This window comes from Pezoporus wallicus, unplaced genomic scaffold, assembly GCF_028554395.1.
Source record: "Pezoporus wallicus isolate ANWC-B61680 ecotype Strahan unplaced genomic scaffold, APGP_CSIRO_Pwel_v1 scaffold_3294, whole genome shotgun sequence".
In the NCBI taxonomy this organism is placed as follows: domain Eukaryota; kingdom Metazoa; phylum Chordata; class Aves; order Psittaciformes; family Psittacidae; genus Pezoporus; species Pezoporus wallicus.
The window spans coordinates 14793602-14821526 of record NW_026635478.1 but is presented as its reverse complement, the minus strand read 5'-3'; the positions used below and the strand labels follow the sequence as shown (position 1 = coordinate 14821526).

The 27925-nt window shown below is 47.1% G+C and overlaps 2 protein-coding genes across 6 annotated transcripts in view; one reads left to right on the top strand and one right to left on the bottom strand.

Annotated features, from left to right (window-relative positions):
• Nucleotides 1-20: 20 nt before the first annotated feature.
• Nucleotides 21-27753, top strand: LOC130609863 (alpha-2-macroglobulin-like protein 1). Of its 5 annotated transcripts, XM_057429296.1 has the most exons (35): nt 21-222; nt 2202-2388; nt 2727-2889; nt 3640-3692; nt 4009-4029; nt 5414-5567; nt 5986-6070; nt 6837-6957; nt 7719-7836; nt 8935-9044; nt 9392-9562; nt 10241-10465; nt 10585-10648; nt 11145-11290; nt 11405-11554; nt 12235-12432; nt 12915-13002; nt 13606-13759; nt 15955-16183; nt 16506-16629; nt 16799-16920; nt 17323-17374; nt 17773-17856; nt 18308-18484; nt 19481-19562; nt 20181-20337; nt 21303-21377; nt 21548-21719; nt 22140-22354; nt 22817-23032; nt 23443-23558; nt 24246-24336; nt 24624-24692; nt 25865-25967; nt 26664-27010. In XM_057429296.1, the coding sequence occupies exons 1-35, from the start codon at nt 152-154 to the stop codon at nt 26702-26704; spliced, it is 4404 nt and encodes a 1467-aa protein (XP_057285279.1). In that variant the 5' UTR covers nt 21-151; the 3' UTR covers nt 26705-27010. The 5 variants fall into 5 exon arrangements, with proteins under 5 accessions (XP_057285279.1, XP_057285269.1, XP_057285255.1 ...); XM_057429286.1 differs by lacking the exons at nt 21-222; nt 2202-2388; nt 2727-2889; nt 3640-3692 and having other exon boundaries at nt 3954-4029; nt 17308-17374; XM_057429272.1 differs by lacking the exons at nt 21-222; nt 2202-2388; nt 2727-2889; nt 3640-3692; nt 4009-4029 and adding an exon at nt 27527-27753 and having other exon boundaries at nt 5381-5567; nt 17308-17374; nt 26664-26705.
• LOC130609938 (alpha-2-macroglobulin-like protein 1) overlaps nt 24290-27925 on the bottom strand; it is a 28345-nt gene continuing 24709 nt past the window's right edge. The window contains exon 36 of the mRNA XM_057429411.1: nt 24290-24422. The gene's annotated coding sequence lies outside the window, so the exon portion shown is untranslated. The remainder of the gene's footprint in view (nt 24423-27925) is intronic.

The following is a 27925-nucleotide window of genomic DNA, read 5'->3' as shown; positions in this document are numbered from 1 at the left end:
TTTCTAAGCCAAGAGTGAGACAAACACCCTGTCAGGGCAGGAGCTGCGTAGTCCTTCAGCTCTGGATGAAGGAAGACAGCAGAAGCAGGGGTGAAAGAGGGACAGAGGAGAGGCTAAGCTTTCCGTGGAGGGATTTGACCTGCAATCAGCTATGTGGAGCATCACTTTCCTGTGGGGCAGCATCCTTCTCCTGCCTAGCACAGCTGGAATGCCTGCAAGACTGTAAGAACTTCAGCTGCTTTGCATATGCACTCTGGTCTGTGGGGAATCCTGGGTGAGGTGGTGGTGTGACAGGAACAGGGCAAAAGTCCTAAAACCAGGAGTGTTTTTCCACAGAGGTATAATATCTTATACTGCCAGGGTTTCACTTGGTTCTCAGGCATCCTTCCCCCCACACTTCCTCTGCTCCTTGGCTCTCCCTTTAGCGCTGTTGATGTAGACCATATACTTCTGCAAGGACTCAGGCAGAGCAACTCTGCCAGCTTTCTGCATGCGACCTGCCAACATCTCACATCTCCTACTGTGCTCCAGATTATATTTCCTTTTGGGTTATGCTTTTTTTTTCCCAAAGCCATAGGCCACCATTTAAATCATTAGCAGACAAAGCTGGGTGACTTTACAAACAGGGCAAACATGAGCCCAAGGTATCTAGTACGAATGCTCTTCAAAAAGCAGTGTCTTTGTTCTGGCTTGGCTGGCTCCCTCCATGCCTTTTCTCAGATCTCTGGCAAGGACAAATCCCAGTACTGCTTCTCCTCATATACTTTATCAGGAATGCAGCTCCTGTTCCAGCAGGCACTGCTGTGATATACCGGCTTGTGAGCTTGCTCTTGCTTTTTGAAGGCCTTTGCTTTTGCAGCCATGGCATACATGCAAACAGAAAGATGGCTGTGCTCAAACAGCAGATGTTACGGTGGGAAATATGACACTGAGCTGTAGCTGGGTTCCCTCCTGCCATGTCTAGTTTTAAAATTCTTTTCCAGCAGGCGTACAGTCTCTTCCTCTAGGACATGCCCGTAGGCTGACACGGCTCCCACTCAAATGATGCTTTACTGCTACCTGAACCCCACTGTTACCTTCAGCATGAATCTTTGCTTAATGGAAATACTGCTTGCTTGAAAAGGCTGCCTACTGCCCTTCCTTGTATACCAGTGTCTTTTGTAGCTTTGTGAGAAAGTAATCCAGCCTGCCTCTCAGGGTCCTTGAATGACAGCCTCTGAGATGCTGGCTCATACTCTTAATGCTCAAAAGTCAAGGGCAAGGTATGAATTGTCAAAGGGGTCTAAGGAAATGTTCCACAGTAAAGGGTCATTAGGAGTAAGGGAAGTATGGGAGGTTCAAGCTGTGAGTCTTTAGTGCTCATCCCATCCTTTGGCCCAGTGACAGGGGGGAAATGCTGTGAATCAGCTTAAGTAGGAAAATCAAAAAGGCATCTGTTATCAGAACCCCTCATACTAGCAGCAGACAGGCTGCTCAAGGCAGCTTGACAGCACTCAAGTGTGAAAGCACTGAAGGCTCCTGGCCAGCAGGACCCTGCCTCCCTCTTGCCAGGGTGCTGAGCTCTAGCTAAGAGCTGCCAGCAGGTCACGTCCCTGCCTCCTCCTGTTCTGACCTTTCCAGGCCCTGTCCTCCTGCCCAAACAATATGAACAGCTCCTTGGTGTCATATCCATGGACACAGCTAGAGAGTAGCTGTAGGTGTGAGATTTGCCAGAAGAGAGCAAGGAGGACAGGAGTCTGAAGAAAAGGTGCTCAGGAGACTCTCCGTCTGGGGGACAAAGCAGGGACACTGGCTCCCACGTGCATGGCAGTGGTTCTGACCCCGAAGGGTAGCTGATGGGAGGGAAAGCAAACTGATGGTGATACCTAGTGTCAGCTGAAGTCTCAGGAAGCCTGCAATGCCGACAAGCTCTGCTGATGATCCCTTGGGTGATGTGGTAGGGTCTCTTCCCCTGATTTTGATATTCACTTTGGGAAGCAGTGACTTTATCTTTTTATATGTGCAATGCAGCATATTATGCAGACTCAGTGTTAATGGCTGAAGTACCTATGGGGAGAAGAACGGTGTAGTCTTGTTTCACTGGTATCATGATAGTGGAACAAAGAGACCAAAAGTCTTATTAGGAGTACCCAGATCCTACTGTCAAACCTGTCCTCCTAGAAAACCAGTTTCATTTAACATTTTTCTTTCTTTTTCAATAGAAATTATGCTGTGGCTGTACCATCTCAGCTCTACTACCCCTTCTCAGAGACAGTGTGCCTCCAGCTCAGCAGAAAGCAAGCAGTCCCCATCCATGTGACAGTAACCTTGCAAAGCAAAGCTGGGAATGAGACCCTGATCACTCAGTCCATCTCTCAGCTCACCTTCTTTCACTGCACAAGCTTCCAGGTGCGGAATATATTTTCAAGGGTTGTCATTAGGGTGAATAGTGCATGAGTTCTTCTCTTGTTGGGCGGGAAGGCAAAGAATTATGTCTTCCCATGGGGACACCTTAATTGGGCACTGAATCTTCTGCTTCAGCCTGTATAGGTCTGCCAGTGTCCTTCTTGCTGTGTAGCCCCATTGAAGCATCACTCTTCTAGAAAACATTCTGAAAAGTACTGTGAGGTCCTTCAGGGCAAGAAGAGCTGGAGCAATATAGAAGCAGTATCATAATCATTATTGTAAGACTCTGGGGATTCATGAATGGGATCCACCCTGAACGATGTTTACAACTCCACCTGCAGGTCCCTCCTCCTGTTGGAAATCCCGATGAAGTGGCTTCTATTGTTATCACAGTCCTGGAAGACAACTCAGAGTTTCAGAAGAAACAGAAGGTCCTAATCAAGCACACATACAAGAGGACATTTATCCAGACAGACAAACCTGTGTACAGGCCTGGACAGATTGGTATGGACAGAATGCCATGTCTTGTGAGAGAAAGGGCAGTCCCTAGGCCACAAAATATGGGGTAGCCTCTTGTGGTTGGAGCGGGGCCTGCTCTGCAAGAGAGATGGGTCACAGGCATCATCTTCCTTCTAGGCTTTGAGGGATTTGAAGATACCTCTCTCCTACATCAGCATGGTGCATGTTTTCTCCAGTACTAGCCCTACTCACACAGCATGCCAGTATGACCCAGGCTTGTGTGTCTTGGCTAACATGTAAGAAGGGTTCAAGACAACAGTGTGTTATATTTGTGATTATTCCAGTCAAAGCTACAACAGCCTGTCAGTGCCCTAAATCCCTCTCTTTCCCACAGACTTCCTCAGACAAGGATTGTGGTTGTACAGGCCCCATCACTGCCCTGTAGCACAGCTCAAATCACTGCAGGGTACGGCTGTTTGCCTCATGCTTCTCCACCCTTTCCACTGGCCTGACCTTCACTGCAGGCAAGACAGAGTGCCCGCTGCAGGTCCATTGTTCAGTAAAATGGTGTTTCTCACCAGCATAGGCAGCCCACACTGCCTTTCCTACCACTGTTCTTTTCTTAGTAGGCTGCCAGCTCAGAGCAAGCCTTTGAGCATAGGCCCAGGAGTGGAGGTCTCTAGCTGCTGCCCACACCCTCTCAGTGAAGCACATGGCACGTCTTTCTTAGCCATCCATTCTTATTAACAAACCTGATTTCATTTCAGCCAGTCCTGTTTTTCTTTTGCTCTATAGTCAAGTTGCGAATTGTAACCTTGGATCAGAACTTCATTGCCAGCAATGAAACGGTAAGTCAAGAGGGGAGAAACCTTAATAAGTCTGAAAATGCTATAGCTTGCCTCTATGACTTGTGGGTCAGTGCTTGTCTCAGATAGGTGATCCATCTGTGGACAGCTAGTCTCAGTGTTGCTTTTGCTGCTTACAAATAGCATTGGGCACCACCTGCAATGCAGGATTTGCTCATGATGCTGGGTAACTAACAGTCCCTGGGAATTACTTAGGGAAGGCTCATGGATGGTCCGGGAATAAAAGATGCCAGCGGTGTGGGGGATAGCTCACTTACCTGAAAGCAACTCACCAGTAACTGTTATTTCCTCCCCACAGCACCGCGTGGTGGAACTGAAGGTAAAGCACCTACCTTATTGAAAGTGGTGAACTCTTGTCACCTTGGGGAAGGCGCAGGTTTGGAGATGATGGTGGGGAAATATGGATGCAGAAAGCCAGTTACTTCAGAATGAATGGGAACAGTCCTCGATTTCTTGCCCTTCCTTCCTTTAGTATGCACACAGGTTTGGCACTGCAAGTGTCACGATACTGATCACACAGGGGTCCCTGCAGTAAATGATGGGTGCCAGTGAAAACCAGTCTTCTAGAGTGGTCACAGAACATTTATTCCCTTCAGCCCATGAACTGAAGATTTTTTTTAAATCCTGAAGTTTATTTAAAGAGACTTTTATATTTAACATACAGAATATAAATGTTTGGGTAGTTAGTGCTGTGGCTACACAGCTAGAGAAACTTCTCAAGCACCTTCCAGGATAATGTTATTAAAATCTTTTAGTTTAGTTTCAATATTACACATAAAATATGGGCCACAATCACCCAAGCTGAAGAAAGATACCTGAAAGTGGTGGGGAATTTGGAACCCCTCTGTAACCCCTGCAGAGAGCTCACAGTTCCAACTACTACACAGTTTCAATTGGCAGCAGCTAACACACATTTGCATGCCACACTCACCAAGCAATCAACACGTGTTTCCTGAGGCACCTATGCAATGCTTTATGCCAGTTTATACAAGTGTAGTGCTCTGATACAGCTTCACCTTTTCAAACATCAGTTCCCACTTGTTCCATATGTTTATAAAGCACCCATCCACTCACTGCTAAGTCCTTCCTGGCTGGGTGGTGTGACCACAGAAAGAGTTCTGCATCTTGCCCTCCCAAGAACCATCAATGGGAGGACACTGTCTATCATGAACTAATGGTGATAGTCAACAAAACCTCCAAATGCCCTTGCATCCCAGGTCTTTAGATCCTCCTTTCTATGATGACCTCATGGTCCCCTGCTTGAAGTCCTCGACTCATTTCCCCAGACTCTCCTGGGGATTCAAGATGTCACACTCCCCAGTAATCATTCCCAAGTAGCTCACACCTTAGACAGCATGTGTGTTCAGGATTGACCCTCTCCACAGTAACCTGGGGGCTATACCAGCTCAGATCACCACCGGGGGCTCTAAGAGGGACCACCTCTATCTCTTAGTGAAACGGACAGGCAGTAAACCACAGTTTTGCAGCAGCCAGTGAGATGGTGGTGCCACCAGAGAGCAATAATATGATTGACTGTCAGTGAGACAAGGAAAAAAGCCCTATCCCCTGAGCTTGGGCTTGCCTGAGCACTGTGGCTGTGGCATAGACCTGGGCTGTCAGGACAAGAGGATATGTGCTCAGACCGTGCTGTGACAATTCTTTATGCACTGGGAAATAACCACTCTCTACTACTGCCTATGCAGGACCCCAAAGGGAACCGAATCGCACAGTGGCTGGACGTTACACCTGTGGGAGGCATTGTGGATCTGTCCTTCCCTCTGGCTGCAGAAGCACAGGTTGGAGAGTACACCATCAAAATGCCTGACCGCGCACATACCTTCAGGGTAGAAGAGTACGGTAAGGATCTGAGAGAGCAGCAGAGAAAGATGTATTGCTTCCAGCCCTCTTCTCTCACACAGAGTTGAATGGGCCATGCAGCTGTGAACAGCTGTGCTATAGTTGTTCTAGCAGCTGAGAAGTCCAACTGCCTGCCAGTAGGCATAATCACTGACTTCCACTCATACCCACTGGCTTTCTCCCCTCCCACGTCCTGAGAATGAACTGAGGCACCATCCCATAGCTGTGCTCTGGGAAGGAGACTAAGGCTGTCTATTCCCACCACACTCTCCTGGCTGGTCTGCTGGTGCTACCAGGCCCTATGCTGGTAATCAAGAAATGAAAGGAGAGAGTTCTTTTCTGCGAACAGCAGAACAGGATTAGAACAAATGAGCTCTCTCTATTCTCAATGAATTATATTTCTCTTGCTTTCACACAGTGCTGCCCAAGTTCAGTGTCTCCATCCAGATGCCTCAGGTGGTCACCATCTTGGAGGAGAACTTCCGTCTCCACGTCTGTGGCATGTGAGCTGACTTACTGTGGCAGAAGGTGCATTCTTACTGGTTTGGAAACTGCACAACTATCAATAACTGAGCTCAAAGTGATCTCTACCAACCCTAGCCCCACACCAAAGTCTGGTACCCTGACATCCTTTCCTAAAGAATTCTGGACTCTCACCTTTCGCTATGCCTATATCTCTACTTTTTTCTCTGTGAGTTTGAAAGTGTGGTAGTGGGTCCCTTCAGTGGAGCATGTTCTCTACAATACATTACCTCTGCTGCGCTGATTAGTGCCAGTGTGGAAGGACCAATGATTCAACTTGTGGCCAGCACTATGTTTCCTAGCACTGCCTGATGGGACTAGTGTTGATTTGGAGAGAACTCACCCTCCACTGCCTTCTATCTCAATCTGATTATGTCTTTAATACTTTACTGTGAGGGTGGTGAGGCACGAGAACAGGCTGCCCAAGGAAGCTGTTAATGCTCCATCTCTGGCAGTGTTCAAGGCCAGGTTGAATGGGGTCAACCTGGTCTAGAGGAAGGTGTTCTTTCCCATGGCAGGGGGGTTGAAACTAGATGAGCTTGAAGGTCCCTTCCAATGCAAACCATTCTATGATTTTGTGATTCTAAGTCATTTTAACTTCTTGGCATCTGCTGAGCTCATGAACCATGAAAATACTGGAGGCTGCTGGGTTGCGTAGCTGCAAACCACAGGCTAAAGCTAATATTATTCACCAGTGAGCCATTGTTTCTGTATGTGAGTGTAAGTCTTCTCTGCTATGTTTTCCAGGTACACATATGGGAAACCAGTCCAGGGCAGTGTGAAGGCTGTGGTGTGCCGTAAACTTATCCGCTATAATCGGAAGTCTTCCAAAGCCAAGCGCAGTATTTGTAAGGATTACATTGGTGAGGTGAGCACATGGGACATCCACTCCTGTTGCAAAAGTGGGTAAAAAGAAGGAAGAATACTAAAGGAAGGATTGAGACAGACATCAGTTATTGAAACAGCACGCTCTTTGCTTGAGGATGAATGACTGATATGTCTAGTGTAGCAATCTTAGTGATTTCTCTGACTGCCCTCAAAGGAGAAAGAGTCTGTAGGCAAGCTAACTATTGTAGATTTGACTACAAAACAGGTATTGCAACAGGACAATAAAAAATAAAAACACTGTCCACATCAATTCACTTCCACTGGATACTTTTTAGCACCCCTTTTTAATCTATATAACTGCCTATGTGCTGTTTCCCAGAAACAGCAGTTTGGAGACACAGAAATCACTTCTTTTATCTAAGCAACCAACTGCAGTTCAGCACAGTTTACTCATTCATCTCTAGGGTTGAATTAATGTATCTAGATTTGTTCATATATTTTTAAGTAACCCAGGCCACATCTTAAAGCTAAATCCTGCCTTAGCAGAAATCATGTCAGTGAGAAATCACAACTCACGTTTGCTACTGGCACATGAGTGAGCATGTGAAAGATGAGATGTGTGAAGCAGCAATCTCCTATTAGTGACTATTCCACAGAAAAGAAGTATATTTAATACCAGCAAGGGTGTTGTTCCTTTAACTCAAATGTCATGTACTTTTAGATTTCTGGGCCTTGGGTTTGATCTGCATTGCAAAGGGATTAGTGCATGATTGTTTAACAGATAGAATTTCACTTCCCCAGACAAACGAGGATGGCTGCTTTGCCACTGATGTGAATATTAAGATTTACCACCAGAAGCGCGATGACAGTCATGATTTCAACCTAGAAGTTGTGGCTTTTCTGAAAGAAAGTGGAACAGGTAACAAAACCAGATTCTACACGTTACGGAAAATATTTTAGTTTACACTCATACAACATGCTTGTCTTTGGGTTTTCATCCATAAGACTTCTTATGGATCCTTGTTCTTCCCATCAAACCACTCGCGCTTTTTGCACTGGCTCTCGTGGGGGCAAGTGTTCAGAGGGTTGTGTCTTCCCAGGAGCACCATGGCAGCATGGATATTCTCATGTACAATACCACCCAAGTCTGACTCACACAGGACATGTGAGTTCTCCCAGTTGCAGGATGGGCTTTACTAGTATGCTTGCTCCTCCACAAGCTGTTGTGGCCAGGACAGCTCTGACAGTCACCTTGGTTTGGCAGAGATGGACAAGAGCTGCTTTTTCTCATCACATAGAAATGTGCACAGAAATGGGAAAGCCCAGGTTGTTTTGTTCTTAACCCATACTTTAGGGAGGCCCATTGGAATGAGGAGATACTCAGAGCAACCAGGGATAACCAAGAGGCCCTGATTTTGTACTGTTAATAGCTCCTCATCAGACTTACCTCCACATCCCAGACAGGGAGATGAAGCCACTTGTACAGAGCTCCTGTTAAATATCCCATCCTGTAAGGTTTTCTTTCTTACGGACTTCCACAAACCCTTCCTTACGAGAAAATGTTTTGCAGCCCTTTGCTGAAAGCAGTGACACACATTTACATAGCAAGCAACTGTAGTGATTTCAGATGAGCATCACATAGCAAGACAGCAGATTATAAACTAACGTGGTAAAGGCAAGGAAAAATGTTGCCTTCTAGTGACACTGCTGTGAGAATGGGAGGAGAATGGGAGTTGACAATTATTAGTGGGACCATCTTAAATAAAGTCAGAAAGAGCATTTGAGAACCGTCTGGCAAAGACTTCCTGGTAGACTGCTGTCTTTCTGGCAGGCCAGAATATAGGGACACTATTGCTGAGTGTGTATGTGTGTGTGTGTGTGTGTGTGTGTGTGTGTGTATTAAATGACTCCCAAAGTTACATGGAGAAATTACAATCCCTTACCTCAGTCCATCAAATCTTGCTGCCTTTGCTCAGATGCATGATGCTCACCTGCCTGCACCTCTTGTCTTTCCTAGGGGTGGAGTTCAACACCACTGAAAACTGCAAGATCACTTTTGATGTCACAACTCTACAATTCTTGGGGACAAGTTACTACTATCAGCAGGGAGCTCCCTACTATGGAAATGTAAGTGAACAGGGCAGAAACATGGAAAGCCCAGTACCTGGGCTTAAGTGGATGGCAGGTACAGAAGTACTGAGGGGACCCCTTACTCTGAGCTGGCTAAAGTTGCTAGCACAGTCCTCTGTCCCAGTCTCTCCTTCGACAACTCTACTAAGAGGTAACCCAAAGGTGTGACCACATGATAGGTACATGCTTTTCCCATATGAGATGGCTGCTGCATTAAATGGGGAAGGTTTGAAGGGTTCACCCTGAGAGTCCCTTTGCAGAGAGGGGAGCTGGGACTTCTACTGGGAGGTAGATTTTCAGTCCTGAGACCTCCAATTGTCTGATGGTTCTCTTCATTGTTATAGCTAGAACTCAAAAGTGCCAATGGGACACACCTGAAGAACAAGGAGGTGATTCTTACGGTGTCCTATGGTAGCAGGAAGCAGACCAAAACCTACTTCACAGATGACACTGGGATGGCCTCTTTCATCTTAGAGACATCAGCATGGGACAACAGCAGTAAAGTTCTGCTACAGGTTAAGCCAAATAATTACGTTGGATTTGGCTAGCGCTAAACAATGTATCCCTCAGATCTATGTCATTGTCTTGGTATAGCCAGGGAGATGGAGGCATGGAGTAGGGAAATAACAGACCTAGGGCAAGAGGAATAGCCCATAGCAGAGCCAGCATTCTGACTCCTAGTGCCACACTGAGCAGTGAGAAGACATCATGAGAGGTGGGGCAGGGGATAGAAGCTCCAAGAAGCTGTGACTGAGGTCCACCTACGTTGGACCTCTGTCTGAGGGTGGAAAGGGTTTTGTGGGGCTTCTAATGCCCATCCTATCTAAACTTCAAGATCAAGGTACTTGAAGGGAAGCCCTGTCTCTATTAGAATGTATGGAGTATCTTAGATGGTGGTTCTTGACCTTGCTGTAGCCCCAGAGTGGCTACACTGGTAGCAGCAGCATTGCAGTTCAGGCTGCAAGCCCTAGTAGTTTGTAGCTCCCATCCTCCTGTTTAGGCGCTAGTTATCCCAGAGCATGATGGGGGCAGTGTAAAACTCCTCAGAATGGTGCTGACTGAGTTTGGCTGAGGTTGATGTAGACACCTTACCCTGGGAGAGTTCAGAGCCCACTTTCCAGTCACTCTTGGTTTTGGCATAGGGAAAGCTATAAGAAATCTTCAGACACTGAGCCATCTTTTCTGTGCCACAGGCAAAGACCCAGATGGAGGACTTAAGCAGACGGAATGTGAAGGTGTCTTATGGCACTGCATCCCTCACCCTGAGGGCCTTCTACTCTTCCAGCCAAAGCTCTGTGAGGATCCAGCCAGTGCAGGCAATGCTGCCCTGCGGGGATGTGCAACAGGTCCCTGTGAGCTATCGCATCCTAGCCTCTGAGTTGGGGAATGGGGCTGACAGAGCAGACTTCTACCACCTGGTGAGTGCAGGGTAGCACCAGCAACCAGTAAGGGTCTCTGTCAGCACACAGCCCTTTGCTGTCCAAGGGACATGGAGCAGAGGCACTATTAACCCTTTGCTCTGTTCATTGCCCTTTAGGTTTTGGCAAGAGGATCCCTTGTGCATCATGGCCAAACAACAGTACTTCTTGATCCACCACTAGGTAAGAGCATATAAATACCAGGAATGGATTAAGGAAACAGGATAGAAATAGACTAAACACAACAGGAAAGCCCTTCCAGCCTAAATGGGGAAGGAGAGAAAAGAGACCAACAGGAAACAACAGATCTGGCACAAAAAACCAAGAGGATCAGATTTGATGAGATTATGACATTTTTAGAGTTTATCTGCCAAACAGGAATTACCAGACACCTCCAAGAAAACTTACAGAATCTTTTTGTTGGACTCAGGTGGAAAGTAATTTCTCTTCCAAGTGCACAATGTTGCCAAGATCCCTCATGTCTTAAGGTCACTGCTACAGAATGGGACTAATCTACATCCTCGTCTAGCTGTGACCTCCACAGAAGCAAGGCAGAATAATTTTTGTCCAAGTAACTGTATAGAAGTATTCTAGAAGATAAGCATGGTGCTGCTGTAATCTGTGGAGACAGACTTCCTTGCCTCTTCCTATACTTTTTCTATTTCTTCTCTTCCTTCAGGTCAGTACAGTGGGGCTTTCAATGTCACTCTGCCCATTGACCTCATTTCACCCATGGCTACCCTCTTTGTTTACACTGCCTTTGCTGAGGGACAAGTGGCAGCTGACACCTTCAATCTGAAGGTCTCCAAGTGCTTCAGGAACCATGTAAGTGGTGCACAAAACATAGGACTGGAGGGTAGCTAACGAATGCCAAAAGATATCCAGCAGAATCCAGTAGCCACGGTCTTCTCAATGAATTCATTCCCTCTTCTGTTTCAGGTGAAGCTTGGCTTCTCAGACTCTGTGGCTCTCCCAGGATCGGCTGTCCGTCTCCATTTGCAGGCTGCACCAGGCTCCCTTTGCAGCATCCGTGCTGTAGACCAGAGCATCCTCCTCCTGAGGCCAGAGGCTGAGCTATCCAGGGATAGCGTGAGTCACTTCAGTGCTGATCCTCCTTGCCAATACTGGAGAGATGCTAATGGTTGCAGTCACTGGTTAATAAAGCACAGTGGATATACCAAGTACCTGAATGGGGACAGCACATGGCTTAATAAAAACAATGAAGGCAAACATCAAAAAACAGTCAAAATTTCCAGCCTCTACAAAGGGACATAATAGAACAACACCCTGTCGCACCCAAGTACAGCCCAAAGCCATATCCTTGTTAAACTTAGAGTGCCTTGCCACAGTGGCAACCAGATGGCAAGAATCTTCCATTTCCTGTACCCATTCATTTCAGGATCCTTGAACTGCATGTTGACATTGTCTTCATGGATCCAGGATGTGCCTTCAGTCAGACAAGAGGCTATCTAATGATAGCTTGCAAAGAATCTATCCTCACTGTGTGCATGGAGCTCATAGGTACAATCTACGAGCTAGAAGCAGCTACAGCCATGCAGCCATACCCCAGAGGTGCTCATGGTCATCTCTGGTGCTGTGCATCTGAAACTTGTGGAGGCTCTCCATGAAGCTCAGAAACCTCTGGGGCTGGGCTTTTGCGGCAGGCTGGATCCAAGCTCTGCCTCTGCAGTAACGGGAAGTCTCTGGACAGAAATTAAAACCTTCCCACCCCACACACTGACCTGTACTGTTTTCATCCTCTTTTACAGGTGTACTATATTTTCAGCTATTCTCAGGACCACCCCACCACCCTCACAGACTCTTACAGTGACTACTGTACTATCCACAAGAGCCCAGGAGCAATCGGGTCCCCTCAGACCACCCTTCCCCCAGGAACAATATCACCATTCATGTACAACAGATACTCTTATGCAGTGTCCCAGCCAGATATTTACGAACTTCTGAAGGTAAATCTAATTTCTGTAACACCTGATGTATCAGAGCTCAGCCCTTTTGGATCCCATGTGAGTGCTGGGTAGCTTCTCAGATTGTCTTTCCTGTAAACGCTGGCAAGTTCAGGTTCTGAATTTGCCAAGCTTCTGAACTAAGAGATTTCCATGCTCCCAGCTTGATTGATTCCTATTGTTCAGACAGATCCTTAGAACTCCTTTATCCCAAGCTCAAGACCCTCAGACTGTCTAGGGGTTGGAAGGAGAGGGGAATATCATCCTGAGTCAGAGGAAACTGGAGGTTGGAAAAGAAAAGCACCTGAGAGAAAAGGGGGGTATGGGAGTTCTGCATTCTCTCCCTGTATAAATTTGCATGTCAGGCTCAGGTGCAACAACACAGGGAGGCTGATAGGCTGGGAGGTGGGGGCAGAGACAAGCCCTCAGACACACCACCCTCTCCATTGAAATCTATCTTCTCTTCTTCCCCTTCTCTCCTCCAGAATTCAGGTCTAACATTTTTAACCAGCCTTAAAATCAAGTCTCCAATCGAGTGCCGCACTCAGACCACTTTCTACTACGACTACATGTGTACATCTCGATTTATCCTGTTTCTTTGGAAATCACGGGTAACATACAGGCTGCACAAGGGCAGCTGAACATGCAGTGTACTGAGGAACTGGGGATGGCTTCCAGAGATGAGTGGGAGGTTGCACAGGAGATGTAAGGGGAAAGGTCCTGACATGTGTGTGTCCAGTCCACTGGAGGGGCAGAGGGGTGGCTGCATAAGAAGAATCTGCTTGGAAGCTTCTGCTGGCAGGCAGGAAGATAATATGTTTAAGGGGGAAAATGAGGCAGCTGTCTAAGGAAGGAACATCTGTTTGTAAGACTAGGAAAGGTCTTGCTAGAAACCAGAGAATGAGCCAAGATTGGCACTGGGCCTTTCTTCAGGGGCTGACAGCAGAAGTGTGAGTAGGTAGAGTTCCTCATGGGGGAGCATACATACTGGAACCCACATGGTTTCCTGGGTTATCTCGTGGAAGACAGTAGTGAAGAAGGTTGAGGGCACCTTGGAGAGGACAAGGGGGATCGGAGTGGGAGTGGGAGGGATGAAGATCTGAGCTTTTCCCAGCTGAGTTTTACCCTGATTTCACAGTTGTTCTCCCTTTGAATGAATGCTTGTGTTCCCAATAGCTTATGGCGAGCTGCCAGACTTGGACAACTTCGACCCAGATGCTGATGCTGCAGTTGAACGTGCAGAGTCAGAGCACATTGAGCTGGGTAGTGAAGCAGGGCCAGTACGTACCTGGTTTCCAGAGACATTCATCTGGACTTTGGTTCCCATCAAGTGAGTAATTACAGGCTACATCACATGGATCCAGACCTACCAGCCACAGCAGAGAGGGAATGGGCAGGAGCAGAGCCAGGACATGGTTGCCTTCTGTGCCCACAAAGAAAAGTGAGGTGTGGAGAAGTGAATAAGGACAATGGTTCAGTTTCTGGCTCTGCTTGAGATTTTTCATATGATCCTGGGGTTAAAATCACAGACTCTTGTAAGATGTAAGAGGTCTCCAAAGATCTGTAGTGTATCATCCTGCACAAGGCAGGTCCAGTTAGATCAGGTGGTAGACAAGTTCTCTGTATCTCCAAGGGTGGAGGTTCCATAAACTATCTGGACGCCTGTTCTGGTGTTTGACCATCTTCATGGTAACTTTTTTCCTTATCTCAAGTCAGAATCTTCCATGTGTCTGTTAATCTTATATGTGTCTGTTACCTTTCATCCTATCAATATGAACCTCAGAAGAGATTGATTCCTTTGTCTCTACACCTTCCCAATAGGCAGTTTTAGAAAGCTGAAAGATCACTCTCTCCCTAGCCTTTCCCTCCTGAATTTGAAAACCCCAGTTCTTTTACCCATTCCTTGTACATCACATGTCCCAGCCCTCTGACCATCTTGGTAGTCCTCTACTGGATGCATTGAAGTATGTCAGTTCCTTTTTTTATACTGGAAGGCAAAAATGGAACACAGTTCTCCAGATGTGGTCCCATTCGTGGCAGTGGACAAATATGGGGGAAAAGTAACTTTTCTCAATCCAGTGGTTGCAGCCTTCTTAACACAATCCAGAAGTATAGGGCCTTCATTGCTGTAAGGGCTCATGAGATGTCTCATGTTCATCTTGTTATCCACCAGAACCCCCACCTCTTTTTCTGCAAGGTTGTTTGCCTTGCAGAAGTCACTTCCTAGCCTGTACTGTTGCATGGTACTATTCCATTCCAGATACAGAATTTATCAATTTTCAAGACCATTTTTCCAGCTTGTCAAGGTTCCTCTTACTTACAACCTTTTCCTGCAGCATATAGAATCATAGACTCACAGAACAGTTAGGGCTGGAAAGGACCTTAAGATCATCTAGTTCCAACCCCCTTGCCATGGGCATGGACACCTCACACTAAACAATGTCACCCAAGGCTCTGTCCAACCTGGCCTTGAACACCACCAGGGATGAAGCATTCACAGCTTCCTTGGGCAACCCATTCCAGTGCCTCACCATCCTTACAGTAAAGAACTTCTTCCTTATATCCAACCTAAACTTCTCCTTTTTAAGTTTCAACCCATTACCCCTTGTGTTATCACTCCAGTCCTTAATGAAGAGTCCCTCCCCGGCATCCTTATAGGCCCCCTATAGGAAGATACCAGATATCAGGAACCCCTCCCCAGCAAGGTATAGTCTGCTAAAACATAGAAAGCTTACTTTGCTAATCTTGCTGAGGATGACATCTGTCCTATTATCTAGGTCATTAATAAAATCATTAAGCAGTATTGTCCCAAGTATCAGTCCCTAAAGGATGCCACAGGTAAACAGCCACCAGCTGGACTTTGTGTCACCAATAACCACACTTTGTCCACAGTGATTGAGTGAATTTTCTGCTTACCTTATCATCCACTTGGCCAGTCCACACTAATGTGGCTACAAGGTTGCTAAGGGAGACTGTGCCAAAGACTTTGCAAAAGTCAAGTTACGCAGCATCCATTGCTCTCCCCTCATTCACGTATCTCAACTTTCTTAATTCTCCCATGTGCCAATGTTCTGCATCTGTAAAATAGGATCTCTAGCTTTGCATCTCATTTGGCAGGATTTTTGCCATTTCAGGGCAGGGACTGTCTTCTGTTTTGTGTATGCAGATCTGTAAGTGACACCTGTAATGGTGACTGCTGCGTTGTGGTTGGGAGCTTGGGTGGTAGTGTGGTAGGAGTGTCATATGGTAGTCCCAAGCAAAGGCTGGATGTATAACATGGATCCCTGGAAGGCCTGTTTGCCCACACTAAACAAGAGCTGGAGATGCAATGCTGCGATTTTGGTTTGCGTTTGTCTCTCAGTCCTTCCTTGCCCACCTAATTACTATCCTTCCCACACCTCTGTCCTGCTTCCTAGGAGTCCCTACACCTTCACAAGCGCTCCCAGTTCATACTCATAGAAAGAGTTCTTTCAAAAGAAATTTTACAGGGATGGGACAACCCCTTCCACTCTGTTTTCTCCGCAGTGATTCAGGGGCTGCTGAGCTAGCTGTCACAGTACCTGACAGTATCACAGACTGGAGAGCCATGACCTTCTGCACCTCAGGGAGCCATGGGTTTGGAATCTCAGAAACCACCAGCCTGCGGAGCTTTAAGCCCTTCTTCGTGGAACCCACCTTGCCCTACTCTGTCTTTCGGGGAGAGTCATTTCCGCTGAAAGTCAAAGTCTTCAGCTACCTGAAACAGTGCATGGTGGTGAGTGGATGGTTTTGGGCTGGGGGATGTGTGGTAACAGTTCTTCACTGATAGAGACAAGGGGCTGCCTCCTCAGGCATTCAGCAAAGTGACCAAGGAAGCCCTTCACAAAGCTCCACGCGGAGCCACCTCTGTCCAGCTTATCCCTTTCCACAAGCTCAAACCTACAGGACTGTGATGTCCATGGGCTGTTGGTGTCACACAGGTACTGCAACAGGGCAGACATCGCACTCACTCTGGGTTTATAGGCTTGACTGATACTTGGATCAGGAGCTGAAAGAAAAAGCTTTGTAACCTGAATTCCCTTTTGCTTCACCTCTAGCTTCAGCTTAGCCTAAAGGAGTCCATGGATTTTGAATTTGTGCATGCAAACGTCAAGTTCACTATTTGTCTGTGTCCTGACTCAGCAAAAACCTTTTTCTGGGATGTAAAGGCTACAAAATTAGGTAAGGGGACAAGGGGGTGGGAGGTCCTGGCAGGGCTGCTTGAGGAAACCAGAGCTGAGCTGGGAATGAGAGTGACCTTTACGCAAAGCATGAGTGATCAGCCTCAGGCTGGACAAACTGAATGTAGGCATGGATGTGCCAACTGGCCTTTTGATGTGTTGTTCTGCAGGGAAGGTGAATTTCACTGTCACTGCTGAGGTGATGGAGCAGGAAGGTGTTTGCACTGAGAGTGTAGCTGTTGTGCCAGAGTCCGGAGGGAAGGACACAGTGGTTAAACACCTGCTGGTGAAGGTCAGAGCATGATTCCTGGTGAGGTCAGAAATGGGTCAGGCTCAAAATGGCCCAGTGGGAAGGCTGTGGGAAGGAAGGGTCAGCTCGGCAGGTAGTCACATTTCTCAGAGAGGCAGGTCAAGGAGCGATTCTAAGGGTAATTTGGGATGGTTCATGGGCTGAGCACCTCACTCGATGGGACAGAGACATCAGAACTGCTTGCTAGAGGGGCAATGGGGGCAAAGGCCATGTAGCAGCTTAGAACTGCTTCCCAATGAAACGCCACTGCCAGAATGCATATATCTGCTATCTGTGTGAAGCCCTTTGCATGGAAAAGGTGCTTGCAAGAAGCTGGGGTGCTGTGCAGTTGCTGTCTCGTTTTACTGCTCTCCCTTCTGACCTGACCAGCCTGTTCCCCACCAGGCAGAGGGGCTGCTGGAAGAAAAGACCCACACCTCACTCCTGTGCCCTAAAGGTAGGTGCAGGTACCCCAGAGACACAAACTGCCTTACCACTGGGGCTGTACATGTGCACAGAGAGAGGAGACTTATCACAAACAGTGTGGTGTCTGAACAACTCGAGGACTATCTCGAGGTGCATGGGGAGGTGAAAGTCAGGGAGTTTGGAGCTTTTATGGGGAGGCAAAGCCATTCAGCTCTAGCCAGTACTACAAGCTTCTGGCAGCACCAAGCCACTGCATAACCACATCACAGTCATCCATCAGTGGGGTGGCCTGATCTCTGTGTCATCCTCTCTTTTGAATTTCACCAGCTAACTAGGTGATCCCAGCCTTGTCTCCACCATCTCCTGGGAATGCCTCTGGGTCTGCCGTCTCCTTCCTGCCTGTTGTTCTGATACTTTTGCCATTTTCAGGAACTTCAGCTTCAGAGACAATCCCTTTCACTATACCAGAGAACATGGTCCTTGGGTCAGAGAGAGCCCACATCACTTTCTTAGGTGAGATTTAGGGGGATCTTTCCATGCAGTAGTCTTTTCTTTTGGTGCCACCACGTTTGCTTTAGCAAACAGTAACAAGAGCAACTGTGTACAGTAAGGTGTGATACTGGGCCCCTATGACATCCATAGAAGTATCCCATCTCTCTCATACAAGTGACACTGGGCCAGATAGTTCTATGTGTAACATAAATTATATTATAACATCTAGATGTTAACATCTATAACATATATTACAATATATAGGTTATATTATAACATAGAATATCACCCAGCCAAGAGAAAGATACCATATCACTGTTCCTACAGGGCTCTTTAGGCATTTAAAAGTCACCTTAGTGTGAGCAGAGGTGAACTGAGACCGGTCTTAAGTTATCTGGAGAATCAGGGAGACCAGAAAATTTTTACATACAAGAATACGTAACATTTCCAAAGCTGTGGTTCTGCCCTACAGGTGATATTCTGGGGACAGCACTGGACAACATAGATGGGCTCCTCCAGATGTCCAGTGGCTGTGGTGAGCAGAATATGGTTCATTTTGCCCCCAATGTTTTTATCACACGATACCTTGAAGAAACAGGACAACTGACTCCAGAAATCAAACAGAAGGCAATTGGCTATCTGGAAAGTGGTGAGTGGATTTCTGCTCCTGTTGCATAAATAAGCTGGTGATATCCACTACAGTAGGCTGTGCAGGGGCATCTCAGCAGAGGCTTGGTGCTGAACAGGATTTGTGCAAACCTGTCACTTGCCTGACACAATGGGAATTAGAACAGTGTAAATGAGGCTACTGTGTCTCAGCTGAGCAAGAGGTACAGAGCACTCATAGAATCATAGAATGATTAGGGTTGGAAAGGACCTTAACATCATCTAGTTCCAACCGCTTACCATAAGCAGGGACACCACACACTAGACCATGTCACCCAAAGCTCTGTCCAGCCCCGCCTTGAATGCTGCCAGGGATGGGGCATTCACCACTTCTTTGGACAGCCTCTTCCAGTGCCTCAGCACCCTCACAGTAAAGAACTTCTTCCTTATATCTAACTTGAACTTCCCCTGTTTAAATTTGAACCCATCACTACAGTCCCTCCCCAGCATCCTGGTAGCCCCCTTCAGATACTGGAAGGCTGCTATGAGGTCTCCATGCAGCCTTCTCTTCTCCAGGCTGAACAGCCCCAACTTTCTCAGCCTGTCTTCATATGGGAGGTGCTCCAGTCCCCTGATCATCCTTGTGGCCCTTCTCTGGACTTGTTCCAACAGTTCCATGTCCTTTTTATGTTGAGGACACCAGAACTGCACACAATACTCCAGGTGAGGTCTCACGAGAGCAGAGTAGAGGGGCAGGATCACCTCCTTCGTCCTGCTGGTCACGCTCCTTTTGTTGCAGCCCAGGATACGGTTGGCTTTCTGGGCTGCGAGCACACACTGAAGCCGGCTCATATTCAGTTTCTCATCAACCAAGTCCTTCTCAGCAGGGCTGCTCTGGATCACTCCTCTGAAAGCCCTTTGCTGAATTTCTCAGAGACAATGTTCTTTATAAGGACCAGCAGGATTGGTAGGGCAGGTTGTCACCTTGAGAACAGGATAGACACAGAGCATCTTCACTAACCCCAGCCTTTTCCCACAGGATATCAGCGGCAACTCCTGTACAAGCATGCAGATGGCTCATACAGTGCCTTTGGGGAAGGAAGTGAGCCAGGGAACACATGGTAAGCAGAAATATCCAGACACAGCTGAGGAACAACATCGTGACCTGGTCAGGCTCCGGCTGGTTTGGATTTTGGTCTGGGGAAACTGAAGGAGTCTGGAGTTGTGGAGTCTAGAACAAAAACTGCTCCTGAGACTTTTTGGAAGATAACCATGCCGATGAACTGCCTGGAGGTATTCCAATTTGACTGTGTGTGCTTAGACACTCCAACTGAAACTGATTCTGAAAACTTGGCTGCAAAGACACCTTCTTTCCATGTTTTCAGGGTGCTTTGTGCCCAAGCAGGGTTGGGAAAGGGGCTGACTGAGCTCACTATGTATCAGCCTTCCAGGCTTTAAATCACACAAGTTCACCCTGTTTGAATTGGCAGTGTTCTGGGGGGAGCACTGAGCTGCCAGTGATTTTTTGGTCTCTTGCTTCAAATGGGTCTAAGCCCAAGCTTCAACAGCATCTACCTCATGTGCACTGCTTCCAGTTCTCCATCTGCACAGAGGCTCTAGCCTGCTGGTATTTCTCCAAGAATGACATAGGGAAAGACAAAGAAGACTCCTATCTCCTAGTGGAGATGGGCATCAGTGACTGGTTCAATTTGATTTTCCTCTCTCTCCCTTGGCTGTAGGCTTACGGCCCTCGTCCTCAAGACCTTCAGCCAAGCCCAGGACTTCATCCACATAGATGAGCAGAATATAAAAGATGCTGCCAATTCCCTGATTAAAAGTCAGACTCCATCTGGCTGCTTCAAGAGTGTGGGGAAGCTCTTCAACAATGGTCTGATGGTATGACATGTTCTGGTTGTTCATTAGATACCTCAGAGTTCCTTCACTTTGTGGCCCAACTTGAGTACCAAGAACAAATGAATGCTACTACAACAAGGAGGCTCTGATGTGTCCAAGGTCACCCTTAAGTGACACTCAGAGATGTGCTTACTCATGGTGGCACCTTTTCAGGCTATGAAGGATGGAGGTTTGCATTTGATGATACATGTGTGGGACCTGATTCAGTGCCCTGTCCTAGCCCCATCTCAAAAGCTAACACATGCCTCAGAGTTTTCAAGCTCTGTATTGTTCCCTTGGTAAACTGGTTTAGCTTCCATTCCCCTTATTGAGCTGCCATTTCTTCCTTCAGTCTGAATTCCTTCTTGTACAGAGAGAGCCAGAAATGGAATGAATGGAAGACTGATGGTAGCTACTCATGTGAGACTCATCTTGCCAGAGGTGTGCCCTATGCACTCAGAAATACAGCGTAGTGCATACACAGACACACTCAGAGAACCACTACAGTTGTGCAGCCACTAGCAGTTCAGTGAACAGAACCTCAGATAGTTAATCCTCTGAGTGAAGAGAGAGGGACATTTCACTTTCCCTTTCAAAAGATACCTTTCCTTTTGCTCCTCCATATACCTGCCACTGTCCTGGCCCCCATGTGAGGTGCCACATGGGAACATCACTTTCCCTTTGCACTGAAATCTGCTATTAAATATCTTTTGCAAGAGAGAGGAAAGGGGGATGTGTTCAACAGAGGGTGGGGATCATCTGCCCAGAGGAGCTTGGGTACTGTGGCTGAGAAGGTCTCTGGTAAGCAGGACCTACAAGAGTAGAAACTAGCCCTGGCACTTCCTTACCAGGAGGAACAGGACTAACACCACTGCCTGCACTGGCTCTTGCTTGGGGGGCAGAAGGCACTGTAAAACTACTCCCTTCTCACAGCAGCCCTCCTCTTTTCTGTTTTGTCATGGCTGCAGGGTGCAGTGGAGGAAGGACTGGGGCTGAGCTCTGCAATCATCACAGCTCTCATACACTCAGGGATGCCACGCTCTGTGAGTATCATCAGCAGGGATGGGCTGCTCTGCCTCTGACACATGGGTACGCTACCAGTTTTCTCCCCATGTGTCCTGCTCTTGTTTCCATGCTCCCCTGCACATGCCAATACTGCATTCCCTCCTCACACACACTGCCAGCAAACGGTGTGCTTTCAATTGTATTCTAGGACCCAGTTGTGTGGAAAGCTCTGAAATGTATAAAGGACCTGGTCAATGCTGACACTGACAGTTCCAACCTCTATAGTCTGGCACTAGCTGCAAATGCCTTTGCAGTAGCAGGTGATAAAGCCCTCAGGCAGAAAATCCTCAAAAGACTGGATAAGGCTGCTATAACATCAGGTATCAAAGACTGTGGGGCAGTTGAGAGGGACATTGGCATAATTGTGTGGAGATCCCAGGGCTGAACAACCAAGGGAACAGAGGGCAGGAGTGGGGAGCCCAAGGCTTGGATAGCCTCTGTTTGCCAAGCTGTCACAGGCTATACCCACACTGTGAGACAGACTTTCTTTATAGGTGATCTCACAGTCCTGGTCTCCCAGTCATCTAAACAGCGGAGCTTCATGGATGTTATAGAGCTTCTTCCCAGACTGCAGACCTATGTTTTTACTGGGAAAAGCAGGGTGTGGGGGTCAAATGGGGCGATATGCAGCCATATCTTGTGCCAGTGTTCACTCAATGCATAGGCACAAAGGCTAAGTAAGACTCCAAGGCCATTAGATACAGCTACACGCTCCATAAGTGTTCCCACTCCATCTTTAGATGACCAGATATTCTGGAGTCAACAGTCCAAATGGGAAGAAGGCTCTCTCTATTGGTACCAGGCTCCATCTGTTGATGTGGAATTGACATCTAGTATCCTCATGGCTCACCTTTTGAAGTCAAGTTTGTCTTCAGAGGAAATCAGAAAGGCATCCCAGATTGTGTCTTGGCTCACCAAGCAGCAAAACCCTTATGGAGGCTTTGCTTCAACCCAGGTAATCCCCTTAAGCCATCATCGTTAGTGAACCTGCAACAGCAGGCTATGGTTTGAGAGCTATGGGTTCTAGCACAGCCCATAGAAAAAAAAGGAAAGGAAAGGAAAGGAAAGGAAAGGAAAGGAAAGGAAAGGAAAGGAAAGGAAAGGAAAGGAAAGGAAAGGAAAGGAAAGGAAAGGAAAGGAAAGGAAAGGAAAGGAAAGGAAAGGAAAGGAAAGGAAAGGAAAGGAAAGGAAAGGAAAGGAAAGGAAAGGAAAGGAAAGGAAGGAAAAAGATACATGGATTTATAGCTCCTGAGAGTTGGGAAAATGTGAATATTTGTATTCCTTTGAGCTAATCCCATACTAAAAGCCCAAGGGGAAAGCTCAATCCTTATTGAGCTGTAGCTGCAGTATAAGGGAGGGAAAGGCATGAAAAGGAAGCAGGGATCCTATTTTGCTCAATGTGTGTCTCTTTCCTCAGGACACAGTGGTTGCTCTGGAAGCCCTAGCCCTGTACGCAACCAAGACCTTCAGCAAGGATGGCCCTGATCTTCAGGTTTCTCTCTCCTCTGAGGGTTTCAACCAGAACATCCGAGTAGACAACACCAATCGCCTGCTTCTGCAGACAGTGGAGCTGCCAGCCATTCCTCAGGACTACACTGTGCATGTGCAGGGCCACGGGTGCCTCTTCCTGCAGGTAAGCCCAGCCAAGGAGAAAAGGTCTGTCTGAGGAAAAGCTTTGAAAGCCAGGAGCTTGTTGCCATCTTGCCACTTGGCCAACACTGAAAACAGACTGCTGCAGTGACTTGCAGAAATCTGGGCTTCAAGGCTCATAAGAGTAGCTGGGATCCAAGGGAAAGGAATAGCAATTTCCCAAATGAAATCTGGATCAGATTTCAGTCAGAGCTGCACCTTTCCTCCAAGAAGTCGAGTGAACACCACCAGGGCCAGTGCACACACAGAACCTCCACTTCCACCACATCACATCACTCTCTTACACCAAAGAAAGACAGCAAACAGCAGCCAAACACTAGACAAAGATACTCTCCAGAAAAAAAAAAACCACCCTGTTGCTCTCTGCCAAGTAGCTTCTTTCTGTCCTTGCAGGCCATTCTGCGGTACCACATCCCTCCAGTGAGGCAAGATGTCACCTTTGCTGTGTCTGTGCAGACAGAGTGCACTGCACCCAACATCACCCAGTTCCCTGTCACCATTCATGCTCGGTAGGAGACACTCAGTTGACCTTTGCCTTCCATGTGCTAAGAGGCTTCTGGCACCACACAAGTCTCTTAGTGACCAGGATTCCCCTTCACTCATGAGGTCCAAGTGCTAAGATGTCCCTGTTCATTTAACCATGCTCTCCTCAGCTGGGTGAAAGGTACAAGGCCCCAGAGGGATGGCTCAGGCTACAGTCCTATCTCATGATCATGCCAGTCACCACAAGTTCTCCCAAGGTCTGTGGGTCTCACCCCTTTCCAGGATTAGGTCTCAAAACACTAGTGATGTGAATGCCCTGTGGGACTGGCTGCTTAATTAATTAAGTCTTCCCTCCTCTGCTCCTGGTTCACTGTCACATCACTCTCCTCTGCTGCACCTTTGCCTTGTCCCTGACTTGGGACAAAATTGCCAAGAAAGCAGGTGGAGGATGTGATATTCCCTGACATGCCTAGAGAAGGTAACTCCAGAAGCCTTCCAAGGGATTTATTGTCCTTGGCTCAGCGTAACTAAAAGAGAAGAGAAATCAGAGGAAGCACAAAGATTTATTACAGTACAGACACAGGTATGCTTAACAAGAGAAACACTGGAAGGAAAGACAGGTTCTTTCACCTGAGTACCGAAACTGGGCAGAGTATCTGGAGATCATGGCTCAGAAAGTAACTTTAGTGCTGTCCCCTGGGTTCCTGCTGCAGCTACACAGGGAACCGTGTGTCCACCAACATGGTCTTGATCCAAGTGGAGCTGCTGTCAGGATACAGCCCCGTGGCAGGTTCGCTGGAAGAGGTGAGATCATGAGTTTCTGCCCAGCTGGGATGGGAATAGCGATGGGTGTCCATCATGAAGGACTGCATGCAGAACTGTGATCATTCCTGTGGGTGGGAAAACACAGTTGTCTTCTTCCCAAGAAATCTTTACACCCAAAGCCTCTTCCAGGCTGCACCTTGCCTTCCTCTACCCCAAGGCTCCTTTGGCCATGTGAACATTTTGCCCATGCTCTCACAAATATGCCTGAATGTTTCTGCTTTCTGTTAGAGTCTTTCTGACATTTCCCCTCTCCCGCCTATTTTCAGCTAAAGAAAATGCCTTTAGTGAAGAAAGTTGAAAGCAAAGCTGACCAAGTCATTCTCTACCTGGAGGAAGTAAGTGGAATTCAGGCTAACATCATCATTAAAAGGACTAAAGGCTGGTAGACAGCTTTTAGCTTACTCTTGTATCTGGGTTCCATTAGTATTTTAAGATTCCAGAGCTGTTCTCCTACATGCCAGCCACATTTGCTGACATGGAGAAGTGTGTTTTGTCAGCCTGCAGTAGTTCAGCTATAGAGCCTGTATACATGACCACTTGAATGAAATGAGACTATCTCTGATGTTAAGACTATAGCTGTTGGCACTGTTCAGACACTGTTTAAAGTCCATATACAGTGTCTGATCAGGACTGGGGGAGTAGTAGTAGGATCCATATAGCAAATTCAAGCAAGCCTGAATTTTTAGAAAGCCCTTAAGGAGCCTGAATGTAGTAGGGAGCACCCAAGATTGCTCATGGAGTTTGCCAAGATCATTCAAAATTAAACCAGACGGTTGCGTGTACAGCAGTGCTCGCGCCAGAGTCCCATTAATCCACAGATTAACAACCATTCCAGCCTTTCTCTAGGTACAGCACCAGAAACAAGACCTGGCACGAATTTTGAAACTTCAGAATTTCCAAGAACACTTCTACATTTCTGTGATTCTTCAACCCCAGTTGTCAACAAGCTGAGCTAAGCTAGCCTCATAGTAAGCAGGTTATTGTCATGTGGATGCATTAGGCTTACAGAGATGCTGCTTTCATTTTATCTACAGCACAGAGCAGAATGGTAGCACAGAGGAAGATTTCAGTTCAGGCTGCCAGGTAGCACAAAGTGGAACTGGATCAACAGCAGGTCATGTAACTACTGTCATCCAGCAGCTGTTCATCCACGCCTTACATTTTTCTGGTTAATGATGAAGGTTGTGGGAGACTGGAGAATGAGAGCTGATGTAATGGGACTGTGTATACGGAAGTAGCCAATCAGGCAAGATGCATGAAGGAGCTCAGAGCAGAGCTCAGTGTGGGGAATGTGGGATTGGTTGGGAACACATTTAAATACCCAGTGCACACTGAGTCTGTGGGTTTGACGTCTCTCATGAGCTGAGTGATCAAAAATGGGAGATGCCCACAACATATGAAGTAAACGATGTTTCTAACATGGACTGGAAAGCAGAAGGAGCAGGTAGAAGGGATTGTCTTACAGGACTTTGGTTCTGGCAATAATCCTTGCATCTCTTGGTCTTAGCTGACTAGGCAGCCTCACACCTACACTTTGATGGTGCAGCAGGACATGCAAGTGAAAGATCGTAAGCCAGCTAGTATCAAGGTCTATGATTACTACATGCCAGGTAAGCTCTGATGCTGTACTGCAGAAACCACCCAAATGTACCACTGGAAAGAGACTTTCTGAAGTTGTCAGGGATGGAATTGTCTGAGACTTGACATCTATTTTATCTAACTGCCCCTTAGAAGCTCTCTGGTGATGGACTTGAAACCTCTTTGGTTTCAAAATGGTAAATCCTTCTTTCTCTGGCCCCAGAACCTGCAAGGTTGAAGTTAGCATGCAGATCCACTTAAGGTCTAACTTTCCCACAAGAGGAGAGCAAGAAGCTCAGACACATGTTTTTGTATGCTCATTCTGTGGGAGGCAGCAAAGGCAGAGGGACCATAGTGAGACGATGGCTTAGAAGAGTGAGGGCCCCCTTAGAAAAATGACACTGAAAATAATTTGTCCTCTGTTTTCTGGGGCCCTAGTGAGAGGAATACTAGGGATTCCTATTGCTTCAGAAAGTGAGGAATCCATTAGTATAATGGAGCTGTTTGGGACTTAAAAAAGTTCACAAGCACCGTGACTTGGGTGAATCCAGAATAACTGCACACAGAGTCTTTGACACAAACCAGTGGTTTCATGTGTCACAGTAGAAGGCAGTCACGGCCTGTTAGCTTAGGGAACATCTTCCTTAGAAAACAGAGGCACAATGCTGAGTTGCTTTAGTGGGCTTTGGGCAAGTGTATCTCACCAGCACTTTTTTCTCCTCTTCCAGAAGAAACAACAGTGATGAGCTACAGTGCCCCATGCGAGTGAGGTGAGGAACCAACACCTCTTTTGTCATCACAGGCATGGCCCTGAAGAGTATGGAGAGGGGGGGAGATGCAGTCAATGACCCTTGGTCAAGAAACTCACCAGACTGCATGTTCAGGGTAGAAAGTGATTAGCAATGCTAAGTTAAGTTGAATTCCTCTATCCCAGTGGTTAAACTGAGGGAAAAGGAGAACTGAAGTGGAAGGTTTGACGTTGGAGGTGTATTACAGAAAACAAGGGCTGCCTGTCCTGAGTCCTACACCAGTCCTGACCTTTTGCATCAAATATACATTCCTCAAGTCAACAGAGTTCCTTTTCCTGGCACTTTCTGTGCAGCTCCAGAGCCCTCCGGCCCTATCCATGCACACACCACATTCACCTTTACTGCAGGAACTGAGTTCTATTCAGTGTCAAGCCCTTCACAGCCTCAGCCTGGCCTACAATCCATGCTAGGGAATGGATACCTCTCCCTTCTCTTTCTAGGCTGGGCAAAGGCAAAGCTTGAACTTGACCAGTGCCTGCTCCTGTTCTAAACTTTACTTACACCTGCATGCTTCTTTGCCCACAGCCCATGAGATGGAGAAATACACTTACTTCACAAATCACCTATGGAGGTACACAGCCCTGCCCTGGGATGCTGCCACAAGGCCCACACTCTTAGTGGAGATTCTGTCATAGGCTTTGTGTGGGTAGAGCCAGAGCAAGCCCTGTCCTCAACAGCCTGGCAGTTCCATTTGGTCAGGAAATGCAAAAAACCCCCATGAGTTCCAGCCGTTAATACTTCAGGAACACACTTCTTTTTTTTGTCCTTTGTCATCTTCACAGGAACGGGAACCCACCTATCCTCTTGCAGTCTCCGTTCATCAATCATTTATCAGCCCTGGCAACACCCACCACATACAGATGGGAAGCAAAGAGAAAATGCTTGCAATTTCCTGCTTAACAGTTTCTGAAAGGCTAAGACTGTACCTGGCATCTTATTAAAAGTCAGGAGACTAGAACTGCCTGATTGAGTGATTATTCAGGTTTACTCTTGTTCTCCTGAAGCAGTCAAATTGCATTTAAAAGCATTTGGGAAAAAAAGACTTCTTCACCTCTGCTGTGTGTGCATGTACACCTGCAAAACTCTGCCCCTCCACTAGTGGGCTTGCACAGGGGAGGCAGAGCGTGCACCAAAGCAGAGTTAGCACCTGGGGAAGGAGGTGACCATCACACAAGTTGGAG

What these genes read in the sequence shown, in the direction of transcription:
- LOC130609863 (XM_057429296.1), top strand. Translation starts at nt 152, where the DNA reads ATGTGGAGCATCACTTTCCTGTGGGGCAGCATCCTTCTCCTGCCTAGC. An exon ending in ATATTTACGAACTTCTGAAG is followed by an intron (nt 12,433 to 12,914) that starts GTAAATCTAATT and finishes TCTCTCCTCCAG; the next exon opens with AATTCAGGTCTAACATTTTT. An exon ending in CCTGTCACCATTCATGCTCG is followed by an intron (nt 23,559 to 24,245) that starts GTAGGAGACACT and finishes TTCCTGCTGCAG; the next exon opens with CTACACAGGGAACCGTGTGT.